Below are 12,814 nucleotides of genomic sequence, written 5' to 3'. Positions count from 1 at the left end.
GCCCCTCTGGCCCCCACATGAATTGGAGATCCAAAACAGAGCCAGGACTTGGGAGGTTTTGCTTTCTTCACCCCTTTTCAGCCCCTGATGCCTGGCTGGGCTGGAGGCACGGGGGCTCGCAGCCGCTGAGGGCAGTAGCCTGCAGTCGCTTTGGCCTGCGGAGAGCAGGCAGCATGGCACCAACCTGCCCGCTGATGCTGCCAGGGCCCTCCAGTGCTGCTTCTCAGCCCGGTCCCAGGGGCACAAGGCTCCAAGCATTCGTGCACTTAACCAAAGCAAAGCAAAGCCCTGTGCCTTCCCCTTCTCCCAAGCTGGCAGTATTTTTGCCTTTTGGTTCTTTTTTTCTTTAGCAGACAATTCCCGGTGGTTATAATTATACAAGCCTCCCCCAATCAGTCATTATATTAGCACCTTCTTTGTGTATATATATAATACATATAATTTATAGAGAAATGACTTTGTAAACAATATTCTTCTACTCCAGAAGGAAGTGTAGTCTGTGGCATAATGCAGCTACAAACATGTATCTCAAAAAGAGAACCAGCAGCTCCGGGGAGTGGGTGGGAGCCCCGTGCCACCCCCTGCCTCTGCATGCGTGCCCAGCAGGACAGTTCTTGGGTGGAGAGGGAACTGGCCAGCTTGGTTTGGGCGTCACTAGTTTCAGCTGAAGCAAACTGGTCCGACTGTGAAACCAAACTGGTGCGAAGTGTCGCCGTTGTGAAAGACGGCCAGGTCACGCAGGGGCAGCAGGGAGAGCTCCTCTGTGGTGAACTGGAAGATGGTGTCAGTGATGGAGGACTCGTTGTCCGGCTGAAACGAGCACCGGGAGCAGCTGAGTGGCACCAAAACCCTTGGCCTGTTGGCCTGAAGGATCCTCTCAAAGCACCCGCTGTCCCCTTCACTGCTCTGGATGCTCCTTGATTCACCCAACAGCCCTGTGGGAGCCAGGTCTCCAGCCCTGCATGGCTTCCCCAGGGAGGTGGCCTCCCCCGTGTCCCCCAGAGCCCACCCTATCCCCTGCTGTATCCCAGCCCACTCCCCAAGACCAGGGCAGCTACTTGGGCCTGGGGAGAGGATGCTCCCCCTCCCCATCCCACTGTGCAAAGCTTCATCCCCCAGGTCTATCCCAAACCCTGGGGCTGCAAACATGTGCTGAGGGGCTCTACAAATGTCAAGGGGGTCTTCCAGGCAGAGAAAAGGGTCCAGCCACGGCCAAGCTTACCACACAGCCTTGCAGGCTGGCTGCATAGCTCTGCTCCCGGGAGTCAGCCAGGAAGTGGATTTCCTTCTCCGGCTGGGGCTGGCCCAGCTCGGGGGCTGGTCTGCAGGAGTAGGAGACCTTCTGGGAGGCCAGGCGGCTGTGCAGGCGGAGGAAGCGGAGCTGCACCGGGCTGGCCCCTGCGTACTCCAGCTGCAGGGCAACAAGAGAGAAAACTGGGTAGCAGGGACTGCTTGGAGGGGTCTGTGCTCCTCCCAGTCAAAACCTGGGCAGGATTCAGCTCTCTGCTAAAGCACTAGTTTGGATTTTCTTGCAGAGGGAGGTGTTGTGTCCCACCACGTGCAGCCAGCGGGACCCTGTGCCCAGGCATTGCCCCACTGCAGCAGGACAGGCACTAGGAGACCCCCGACCCATGAGATGGGCTTTGTGACCCCTCAGCTGTCCCGCCCAGGCACTCACCAGGAAGCCCCCAGGCAGGGTGCTGAACCACTCGAAAGTGTCCTCAGAGGCATAGGTGCTCAGCCAAGCCTTGATGGGGACCTGCAGGGAGGGGGGGGACACCATGTCACGCTGTCCCAGTGGGGGATGGTGGCATCACCAGGACAAGGATCCAGCTACACCAGCCCATGCATGTGACTTGTCCTTGCAGCCTGGTCACACGCTGTGACCAGGATCCTCACCCCAAACTGCTCCAACAGCTCCCTGTGATGGCACTGGACACCACGGTAAGGGACTGGCCATGCTGTCCCTCTCCAGCCATACCAACTCTCTGTCCTTGCCCACCCTGAGCAGTAACATGGGGTTGGAGGTGCCCCATGAAAGCCACCCCATACCTGGTTGTGGATGGGGGCTATGCAGGTCTCTCCCCCTGCTGTGAAGTTGCAGAAGGCCACCAGTGCATCCTGGGGGCTGCCCTGGTTGGGGTCGATGTAGTATTGCCCTGGAGGGAGGCAGAGAGGAGCTCCTGGCACCCAGTTTTTGGCACAGGGAGGATGCCATACAATGCCAGCTCAGCTCATGACACATTCCTGGCTGCAACCTCCATCCTCCTGGGATGCAGCCTGGCTGCCATCCTGTTGCTCTGGGGATGTCCATGAAACCCAGCTGAGCTCATCCCCCAAATCCTCATCCCTTCTTAATTGCACAGATCTGCCTGTGCCCCCACGTTGGACCTGGATCCTGCCAGCCCTCCCCGGGATGGCCTGGGGACGGCTGTCCGGATCCAGGTCCAATGTGAGGTGACCCCCTGTGCACCGCAGTACCGTCAGGCAGGGTGGGGTGAGCCAGCAGCAGCTCCTTGCAGGTGGCTGCCGGGTTGGTTTTGGTGCCGTTGGGATGCTCGACGAGGGCTTGCAGCTCCTGCCTCAGGGTGTCCAACAAAGCCCAGACCACGGTGTAATTCAGGTGGTTGGAGGGATAAATTAGGTGCTGAAAGAAAAAGTGGGGGATATAACCAAGCTGGAATTAGCCCCTCCTCTTATTTTAGCCAGGAGCATCACGAAGCGCTCAGGGAGGGGATGGGACATGGAGGGGACAAGGACAAGCGTGGTGGGAGAGGGATTAACCGTATCGGCTTGCTCTTTGTGCAAGGACCTTGATCCTTGTGTGCAGAGGACCTCAGAAGCAGTAGGACATGGGATGGCATCGCTGTCAGCCCCTTCCCCCCAGGGTGGCACCCACTGAAGCGGGGATGGAAACCCTTCACCCCAACGCAGCATCGCCTCTCCAGTGCACTCACCCACAGCTCCTCCCTGGACAGCATCATCGTGGGTCCGCTGGGACCAGGGGGGCCGGCGAGACCCTGCATGACAATGGCAATGCTGGCGACACTGGCTGCTGCCCACGAGCCCACCACCATGCTCGCAGCTCCTCCAATGGCACCAGCAAGTCAGCCATCCTCATGGCATGGCAGGACCTCACTGCCAAATTTGGGGGAGCAAGGGACCAAATTTTTGGCACGAGGACGTTAGTGGCTCCACTTACTGGCAGGCCCGGTGTGCCCCTGGGTCCCGGCAGCCCTGGGAAGCCTTTCAGCCCCTGCCAAAGGAGAGAAGAAAAGCAAGGTGGCAAGATGCTGCTGTGCTGAGCAGCACTCTGGGGTCCCCCATGGGGCTGCCCTGCACCCCGGGGAGAGGGCAAGAGGGGAGGGTGCCCTGCAGCAGGGTTGAGCCTGGCTCCAGGCACTCCCCCCTACTTACTTTGGGTCCAGACAAGCCCTGGAAGAGAAGGACAAGACCTGGCTAAGAGGGAGGCAGGCAGGATTGAAGCCCTATCCCAGCGTAACTCCTGTGGGACCAGGAGCAAACCCCAAACCTGCCAGGAGGGTGAGGGACTCACCGGCATCCCAGGGAAGCCAGGGTGTCCCCGTGGGCCAGGGGGACCAGTGTCACCCTGCAAAGACACCGGAGGAGGTCAGGGCACTGCACGGGGCATCCCCCAGCCCTATGCCCTTCTACAACCCAGCCCCTTCCCCAGGTGGATTTTGCATGGAAAGATGAGGAATTCATTCCAAATACTCATCTTGATTCCTCCCATTTTCCTCCACCCTGCCCTTACCTGCTGTCCCTTGGGTCCTGGCCTCCCAGGGGCACCATGGGGTCCCAGCTTGCCCTAGGAGATGTGGCAGGGTGTCATACAGGGTGACAAGGGACCAAGGGGAGGGAGGACAAGAGCAAAACCCTTCACACACCTTGAAGCCATCGTCCCCTTGCTGGCCCAGGTCACCCACGCTGCCCTTCTCACCCTAGGAGAGAGTCAGGGAGAGCTTTGGTGGCAAAAAGGAGGGTAGAAACTCCCCCAGGACACCTGCCTAGGTGGGGAGCTCTGCCCCAGAGGGTGGGCATTGGGAACCCTGCTCTAATTACTCTGTCAGTGGTATTTGATCAGGTAGGCAACAGAGGTTTTCTTGCTGCCTGGCCTTGGCAGGAGATACCTGCCTGGGGACATTTCCCCAGGCCAAACATCTCCTGGCCTCCAGCAAGCGGCTGGAAATGGGAAATTCCCAGTTACATCTGGCTGCAAAATTTCTGAAAAAATCCCTTTTCATTTGGTAGAATTACTGTACCCATATTGCTGGGGAAGGAGGAGGCGTGATAGAGCATCTGCCTCTCCTGCTCAGCTGCAAAGGCAAAACTGAAAGTACTTTATCCCAGACTAAACTAACATTCAAGAAAATCTCAGAAGTTCCCAGAAAACACTTTGAGAAAATAAAGAAAATTTCTTGTGTGCTGAAATCTAGTGGATCAGGGGAAGAAACTCCAGCACAGCAGCTGCCCACAGCCTCCACTTCACCTACTCTCCCAGGCTCTGGCCTTGCTGCATGCCCTGGACTTTAGCTTCTGCCATTGCTTGTTTAGCTTGCAATAAATTTAAAGCTTTATTTATTACTGGGGTTTCATTTTCCTGAAGAATGTGAGCAACTACCCGCTGCCAGGGACTGCTTGTGACTCTTATTTACAGCCTTGTGGCTGACGGATTGGACCGTGAGGATGCGCTTGGCTTCTCAGGCCAAGGTTGGATCCATCAGCTCATGAGTAATGGCACAGAGGAGGTATGTGACCATGCTGCATCAGGGGATTAAAAGACTGTACATGCTGGTGCTTGCAACTCCAGGAGGGGGGGGGAAGCTGGAAAAGGACCTGGTTTTGGAGAAAGTCTAAAGGTCCCATCTCCTGGCACCTGGGGACCCAGTGGTCAACCCCCAACGAAGGATGTTGCAGCAATCAGGGTTCAAGAAGAGGGGAATAAGTGATTTCATCCAGCAAATTAAATGCTAGCCTGTGCCCAGAATCCCCGCTGTGCCCGGGGCTCAAGTGCCTGGTGCATGTCACCTACCTTGTGTCCTTTTGGTCCAGGGTCTCCTTTCATGCCCTTCAGCCCTGGGATGCCCTAAGAGAGAAACAATGCGGCACCGCATCACCCTGAGGCTGAGCTGCTGCCGTTGGCTCCCTGGCAAGGAGGGACCTCGCCACAACCAAGGTTGCCACAAGGATTTCAGGCAGTTTTAGAAACTTTGAGTAATTTCTCATCAAATATTTTATTTTTGCTTTCAGGAGGATCCCTCAGCAAACCCTGTTAAAAATGCAGTTCAGGTCCCTTGGCTAATTGCAGAACATCCCAGCTTTGTTTTGTGAAGTTTCCAAAGCCGGGATTTTTATTTTAAATAGAAAAAAAACAATTTCCAGTAATTAAAAAAAATATTTGAGTAGATTTTTTTTTGGCCAATGCTGGCTGCTGCAGCGCAGTGGGTCCCTCCAGCCATGGCAGTTCTCTGGGAACTTGGGGACAGTCCTCTGCAAGTGCTCAGCACTGCCAGGCGTCAGACACTTAACTGGAAGGGAAGCATTTGGCCTCTAGAACAACATATTGGAAATTATGTGATTTGTCTGACTGCACATGCACTGCTGGGATGCTAATTTGGGAGAAGACAAGATGGATGAATGACAGACGGATGAAACACCTAGAAGCTTCACTCATTTTAAATACATATCTGCTTTGGTTGTTTGCAGAGCTGGGCTGCACAGTGGTATCCACAGGGCCCAAAGGGGGAGCACCAGCACCCCAAAACCTCCAAGCTAATACTCACATAGGGTCCTTGGGGGCCCTGGGGTCCTTCTGGCCCCTCGTCACCTGGGTAGCCCTGAAACGCAAAAGTGAGAGACCCTGGCTGGTGGGCCCAGTGCTGCAGCACGAGAGCAAGGCAGGAGCAATGCCCCCGTGTCTCTTGCAGGGAGAGCAGTCCACAGGGGCTGGGGGTGCAGGAGACCCCCTCCTTGGGCTGGAAGAGACTGGGGGTACAGAGCTCTCCAGCTACGCGATGCCTCTATATTGGCTTATCCTTTTCTAAGCCAGGGGCTCAGGCAGGTGGGAGCAGCCCCCCAGCTCGGGAGCACACCTGAGCTCCCAGGGTGCTAAAGCAGCCCTTGCCCCAGCAGGGCAAAGCTGACCTACCTTGGGTCCCTGGGGGCCTCTTGGGGGCCGGTGGCCCACCTTGCCTCGCTTGCCCTGGGAACAACAGATTAAAGACTCACGAGCAATTCAAGCCTGTTAAAGGCACTAAGCTGGCCACCCTGCATCCCCCTCACTGCCCACCCAGGGATGCTGAGCCCCCAGCAAACCAGGGCCACTCTGCAAGAGCTCTGTGGGCTCCAAACATCAGCCCCATGCCTCCCACCATCCTCCATGGGGATGACGGTGCCATTTACCTGTCTGCCAGTTTCTCCAGGGACCCCTTCTTCCCCTTCACTCCCCACATCACCCTGGGGAAAAAAGAGATGGGAGACATGAGTCACCAGCAGCCCACCACATCCCAGATTGGGACTGGGGAAAAGGAGCTGCTGCCTGCACAGAGATGGGGAGAGAGCTCACCAGGTGCTGTGGGACCCTGGAGATGGACACCAAGGCCATGGTGCAGAGCTGGGCAGTGAAAGGGAGGTCCCCTGTCCCCCCTCAAGGGCACCTGACCCAGGATGGAGGCAGCCCTGTGGGGCTGGGGGGGCTGAGCTGGGGAGACCTGCCAGCCCCTCATGCAAAAACCAGCCAAGGCAGCTCAGGGGCATCTAAGAGCTCTGTGTTTGCCAGGAACTGGTGCATGGTTACCTTTACAGTGGGGACAAACAGGTCTGTCTGGGGTGATTTGCCCTGGTTTCTCTCCGTGGACCACAACAGGGTTGACTGAACTCAGGCTTGGCCACCCCATGCCCAGTGGCCAGTCCCCCTTGGGTGCCATGCGCAGAGGAGGATTTCAGAGGTACCTTTTCTCCTTTGAGACCTTTCCGCCCTTTAGGACCGGCTTGTCCTGGAGACCCCTAAAATCCCAAAGGAGAAGGAAACCCCTCCGTAAGGATGCTGCTCCAGGGATGTCACCTCCCAGCCTCCCTCCCTGCTCTCGCCACAGTGTACACAAGAGGATGCTCTAAGCTGAAGCCTCCATTTGAGATTTTTGCCCCTCTCTGGAGCAGGCTGGGCAGAGCGGGGACATAGGGGTGCTTCAGCAGGAGCAGGAGATGCTGCTAGTGTGGGACCTCACCGCAGCTGGGAGATCCCAGCATCCCACTGCCTGTGCCAGGGAGAACCAGTGTGGCTCCATCCCACTCCTCACCATTTGCCCCGGTTTTCCCAGCTTGCCGGGCTCCCCTTTTGCACCTGCCAGGCCCTAGGAAGGAAAACAAAAATCAACCCAACTCCAAAAATAAGCTCCAGGGTTATTCACCCCAATCCTGGACAGACTGTCAGAGTGGCACAGACCTGGGCTGCGGGAAAAGCCGGAGGTAGAGAAGTGGGGCAGCAGAGGAGCCCACTCACCTCAGTGCCGCTCAGCCCTGTGACTCCAGCTTCTCCTGGTGGCCCAAGAGGACCCTGAGTTCATTTGGGGACAAAACAAGAGGCTGGCATCAGCTCTGGGTTATTTAGGGGAAGGCAGGAGGGTGAGTACAAAGCCAGCTGCCTTGCCCCTGGTCTGGACTGGGGTTGTTCCCTCCAGGGACTGCTGGAGCTGTGCAGGGGAGGGCCACCCTGCGGGGATGTCCCCTGCCCATCCCCTTGGCAGAGAGGGGAGTTACCTGCCGGCCTGGCACTCCCTTGGCACCTGCCACTCCTCTGGCTCCTTCGTGTCCGGTGTAGCCCCGGAGCCCGGAGGCACCTGCCAGCCCCCGGGCACCCACTGCGCCCTGTGGTGCACACAGATGGGGGCACTGGTTACACCCCAGCCCAACTCCATCTGGAGCAGGGTCTCAGCAGCTGCCCCTCAAGGGCCTTCAACTGCACTGAGTGATGGCTCTCGCTGTCTGCTTTGCAAATCCACCCAGAGTTTATTCTGCATCCTGACCTCTCCCTGCAAAGACAATCACCTGAGTTAAGTGATTGTCTTGCCTGGGCAGAGCGGCACTGCCACATGGGAAAACTGGGATGCAAAGGGGATTTATCCTGCAGCTGAGTACAGGGCATCAATAACACATCTGTGGCTCTGTGCACATCAGGACCACAACCATAAAACACATCTCAGGGCAGCACAAGTGCTCCTGAGCACAAGGCAGTTCCTGGAGCTCTCTGACCTTACAGACACCTGCAGATTTCCTCTGCGAAAGCAGAGGAGGGGGAAACCAAATGCCCTGGATCTGCCTCAGGCAGACTCTGACAGTCAAGTGTTAATTGCACAATGGCTGCGGTACTTTTGCACAGTTTTTAATAGCTGTATTAAAATGCCTTTACTGAGCTTTGGCTCTAGGGAAACCAAGGAAATGATGACTCAGTCACAAAGCCATTGCAGGGCAGGACTGGGAAACACAGCCCGGCACTCAGGCTGGCAGAACGTGCTTTGTGGCCACCCCCCGGGTGACACACAGCCGCAGCCCCAGGCTCTGCTGCTCCATCACAAGATGCCACCAAACCTCTTTCCCAGGGAAGTTTTGCAAGGGTAGGGCCGGTACTCACCACTGGACCGGGCTTGCCGCCATCTCCCTTGACTCCGTCATCTCCAGCGAGTCCCTGCGGTGATGTTGGGGATTTAGAATAAGCTTGTCACCACCATGTGCTTCATGCTCAGGCCCTCTGCACTTATTTTAAGCATCCTCTCCCTTGTACCACATTCAGCTGGCCAAGACATGTGCCCAGGCAGCACCTGGGCAGCACGTGGGAGTGGACATGATTCGATAGGAGGAACGGGTCTTCCATGAGGCATCCCTGGGTGCCAGACTGAAATGGTCTGATTTTTGGGGTGGGTGCATGTAAGTACCTCCTGGGAGTCAGCGCCAAGATGCAAGGTATTAAAAACCCCTCCTCACTCCTGAGGCCCCTTGCCTGGGCAGTTAAGGGGCCATAAATCCTTTGGCTTTGGTTTGTATTGGAAATGGTGAAGCACTGGGGAAGCCTTTGGCAGCTCCCGGCCCTACAAGATCCCAGGCATCAGTACCTCTAATCCTACAGCACCAGCAGGTCCATCCATGCCTCGTGGCCCTGGATCTCCCTGGGGAAGAAGGGGAAACAGCTCTGTCCCTGGAAAATCCATTCCTTGCCTTGTTGACTTTGAATCTCAGGCAACAAGGCAGGGAGTGTCCCATGGCAGGTCCCCCAGGTCACCAGCCTGCCCAGGTTTGACCCAGCTCCTCTGCCACAGCCAGCCCCACCATGTCCCCCATCAGCCAGAGGCAGAAAGCACAGCTTGGCAAAAGACCAGAAAAGGGCATTTCATCCAGAGATGAAGGGTTGGAACAATCGCCCCTCTGTACCTTTGCTCCCTCGGGACCATCAAGCCCAGGAGGACCTCGGAGACCTGTTCCACCCTGTTCAGGGCACAAGCAAAGGAACCCCATTGATTCAACCTTGCCCAGTGCTCCCAGCCACCCACATGTCCCCCCGCCAGGTCTGTGATCACCAAAACAGATGGACATGATCTGACTTACAAACCGTCCTCTGGCTCCAGCAGGTCCTGCAGCTCCAGTGACACCAACCTGGCCCTGGGACACAGAGGGAGACATGCTCAGCAGGGTCCCAGCTCGACCAGGGGGCAGGAGGCTGGAGTTTGTCCGGAGGCAGCATTAACCTGGACTGCCCGGCAAGTCCAAACCATCCTTTTGTACCAGCAAGACCCAATTTTGGAGTCATGCCCATGAGACATGAAACTCCCTAATTATGGAGATTTGCCAATTCCTAGTATTTTCTGCAGGTCCCGGAGCCCAAGGTTTCCTTCCGGGGGTGAGCCCCCCTCGGCACCCAGCACCCAACTGCCACCTGCAGCTCCTCTCTGTACTTGCCAGCAAACCTTCTTGGCCCTTCTCTCCTTTATGGCCTTTTTCTCCAATTTCCCCTGTAGCAGCTCCCAGGCCAGGCATTCCAGGAAGGCCCCTGGGGCCAGCATCACCCTGCTCAGGGATGGAGATGGAGGTGTCACCAGAGAGAGGAAAAAGGAATAGCAATTAAATGAGCTGGAGATGGCATCTTTCACCCTCTCACTGGGTGCTGCAGACAGGAGAAGTTCACCCTAGGGTGCTCAGGAGAGGTGCTGATGCCAGGTCTGAGCCCTGCATCTCCATTGGTCCTCAGCCACAGGGACACCCCTGTCCCGCTTCTGCCTCTACCATGCCAAATTGAGCAGTGGAGGCTGAGCAGGCTGCAGGTTTCCCTGAGGTGCTGCAAGAAGGGACAGAGTTAGAGGCACTCCTCACCTTTTGTCCCTGCAGTCCTGGCTCACCCAGCTCTCCAGCATCACCAGTGTCACCCTGCCCGGAGGGGAAATATCGGCATCAGATGCAGTATCTGTTCCCCAGTCCCATCCCAGTGGGGGTTAAAAGCCGAGCTCTGACTTGCATGGCCTTCTCTACCCTCCTCTGGCCAGGATTTTGGTGCTGGGTAAGAGATGGCCCTGCAGCTTTGCCTGCACTGAAAGGTGACCCGCCGTGATCCATGCTAGCCCAAAAGCAAGTGAGGACAAACTATGGAGCACAGCCAAGCAGCAGCAACCCCAGCAAGGGGACCTCAAAGCATCAGCCCCCTCCTTCCAGGGGGGCACCTCAGCCTGTCTATGGTGAAGCCACAGTTGTTCAGAGCCAGTGCACCGAGTGGCACACCTTTCCCGTCCCCATCCCCTGGCAGAGGATGCTGGCAGACAGCAGTGACCACCGTGGTGTCAGCCAGCACACATACCTCCTTTCCTTGCTCCCCGGGCCTCCCTGGCAGCCCTTCTGGCCCATCGTCCCCTGGCTCCCCAGGACCTCCTCTGGTGCCTGGAGCTCCACAGGTTCCTGCCTCTCCCTGGACAGGACAAAGACAACGAGGATTATTCTTGGCTGACTTTTCCAGCTGACCCTGGTTCTGCCCTCTGTCATTTCTCACCATACAGCAGCACCGGTTTTCCTTGTACCAGGTACCAAAAGCTTTGAGGGGATCTAGACACCCCTACCGCACCCAGCAACATAAATCCCCAGGCATGAGGATTCTGGGGGGATTTCAAAAAGCCCCACGTGGATTTAGGTGCCTGCCTGCACTTGCAGCAGTGGAACCAGGCGAGCCCAGCACCGCTGGTGGCATTGCCCCCAGCACCCAGTGGGAACTGACCTGCTCGCCTTTGGATCCCGGCTGACCCTCCGCTCCCGGCAGTCCTGGTGGTCCCTGGGAAGGAAACACACAGCCCAGCCCTAGCACAGCTCATTTACACCACATTGCTCAAAGCTTTTGACTCAGCTAACATGGACACAGCTTTAACTTTCTAGGTTAGTTAAAATTCAACAACCACCTCCCTTCCCATCCCTGGAGAAGGCATGCAGGAGGAGGCAGGCTGGAGCAGCCCCAGCCGAGAGAAGGACAAGGTTCCCCAGCTGACATACGTGCTCGCCGTCCAGCCCTCTGACGCCATCTTCCCCAGGATCTCCTGCATCACCCTGCCAGAGGACACACAGACATTAGGGCGAGCAGCCATGGTGGTCCTCCATGCAGGTCCTCTGCACACCCTGCTGCCCTGGCCCCCACAGGAGGGCTTGCAAGGCTCTTCTCCCACCTCACACCAGACACGTAAATCCTCATCCCACTGGGCAAAGCCAGTGGCCAAACTGGGAGGCATGCTTGCACCTACAGCCCAAGGGAAGAAAACCCTGCTTTGGGCAAGCAGAGTGACCCCAAGGCTCTGGCTGCCTGGGCAGCTCAAAACTCACCTTCTCTGTCCTTACCTTCTCTCCTCTCATCCCTGAAGGCCCTTCAGGTCCATTTGGACCTTCCCGTCCCTGGAAACAAACAGTCCATATCAGCAGCAAGGCATCATACTACTTCAGGAGGCCTTTGCAGCTCATGAGTGTGGGTGGCAGGGGCTGGGAGGCCCCAGCACACCACATCCCCACAGGCAGAGAAACCACTTGCAGCTTCTCAAGCCCCTTGCACCAGCTTCCCTTTTCCTTCTCTTCTTGCAGGTGCTTTTGGGAGCTCCCTTAAAAGTGTTCACTAGCAAAATTGCTGCACTGGGTCCTACCAGCGGAGAGCAAATGGCTGAGACAGGAGGTTGTGTTGTGCATCAGTTGAAGGAGTCACATCTGCACTCACCGGGTACCCAGGTAGGCCAGCAGCACCAGCTGCTCCAGGAGCCCCCATTTCTCCTGCCGAGCCAGGCTTCCCAGGGACACCGTCTACCCCTCGTGTGCCGGGAATGCCCTGCAAGGCCAAAAGGCTGCTTAGGCACTCCAAAATGCAGCATGGGGTGCAGATCCAGGGAGGGCAATGCTGGCAGGAGCCCCACGCCTGAAGCAGCTGGGCCACCATGGGGTCTGCAAGGTACCACCTGTGCCTGGTGGGCCACACTGCCTCAGCACTGTGCGTGCAGGAGGGCACTGCTGTCCCCATACCCAACTTGTCACCACCCAGCTACCCATGCAGGGCTTGGGTCATTCTCTGCCCCACAACCAGCCTGAGGACAAAATTGCCTCCAGAGTGGGCACCCATCTTTCATGCCATTGGACATCACCCAACTTCAGCCTACAGAGCATCTCTGCAATCTACAGCTCTCCCACTTACAGGCAGCCCTGGAAGTCCTCGAGGACCTGGGTCTCCTGCTCTGCCCTGAAACAAGAAGGATGCTCAGCAGCGTGGTCATGGTAAGGAGGCACAGGGGACCCT

At 57.1% G+C, this 12,814-nt stretch overlaps 1 protein-coding gene across 1 annotated transcript in view; it reads right to left on the bottom strand.

Moving 5' to 3' along the window:
- Positions 1–660: 660 nt before the first annotated feature.
- The window catches only part of LOC142594309 (uncharacterized), a 99,410-nt gene continuing 87,256 nt past the window's right edge, over positions 661–12,814 (bottom strand). Inside the window, exons 40-70 of the mRNA XM_075716913.1 lie at positions 12,713–12,757; positions 12,245–12,352; positions 11,878–11,931; positions 11,539–11,592; positions 11,270–11,323; positions 10,859–10,966; positions 10,381–10,434; positions 9,970–10,080; positions 9,619–9,672; positions 9,445–9,498; positions 9,129–9,182; positions 8,651–8,704; positions 7,780–7,887; positions 7,523–7,576; positions 7,320–7,373; positions 6,973–7,026; positions 6,424–6,477; positions 6,170–6,223; positions 5,805–5,858; positions 5,054–5,107; positions 3,909–3,962; positions 3,776–3,829; positions 3,557–3,610; positions 3,418–3,435; positions 3,203–3,256; positions 2,958–3,020; positions 2,482–2,647; positions 2,053–2,159; positions 1,679–1,759; positions 1,223–1,411; positions 661–810 (exon numbers count right to left, since the gene is read on the bottom strand). Coding sequence (XP_075573028.1) covers positions 661–810; positions 1,223–1,411; positions 1,679–1,759; positions 2,053–2,159; positions 2,482–2,647; positions 2,958–3,020; positions 3,203–3,256; positions 3,418–3,435; positions 3,557–3,610; positions 3,776–3,829; positions 3,909–3,962; positions 5,054–5,107; positions 5,805–5,858; positions 6,170–6,223; positions 6,424–6,477; positions 6,973–7,026; positions 7,320–7,373; positions 7,523–7,576; positions 7,780–7,887; positions 8,651–8,704; positions 9,129–9,182; positions 9,445–9,498; positions 9,619–9,672; positions 9,970–10,080; positions 10,381–10,434; positions 10,859–10,966; positions 11,270–11,323; positions 11,539–11,592; positions 11,878–11,931; positions 12,245–12,352; positions 12,713–12,757 — 2,280 coding nt within the window. The remainder of the gene's footprint in view (positions 811–1,222; positions 1,412–1,678; positions 1,760–2,052; positions 2,160–2,481; positions 2,648–2,957; positions 3,021–3,202; positions 3,257–3,417; positions 3,436–3,556; positions 3,611–3,775; positions 3,830–3,908; positions 3,963–5,053; positions 5,108–5,804; positions 5,859–6,169; positions 6,224–6,423; positions 6,478–6,972; positions 7,027–7,319; positions 7,374–7,522; positions 7,577–7,779; positions 7,888–8,650; positions 8,705–9,128; positions 9,183–9,444; positions 9,499–9,618; positions 9,673–9,969; positions 10,081–10,380; positions 10,435–10,858; positions 10,967–11,269; positions 11,324–11,538; positions 11,593–11,877; positions 11,932–12,244; positions 12,353–12,712; positions 12,758–12,814) is intronic.

The sequence above is a fragment of the Pelecanus crispus genome, chromosome 9, assembly GCF_030463565.1.
Source record: "Pelecanus crispus isolate bPelCri1 chromosome 9, bPelCri1.pri, whole genome shotgun sequence".
NCBI lineage: Eukaryota > Metazoa > Chordata > Aves > Pelecaniformes > Pelecanidae > Pelecanus > Pelecanus crispus.
Note: the sequence above shows the minus strand (reverse complement) of the source record. Positions and strands in the feature narration are given on the sequence as shown.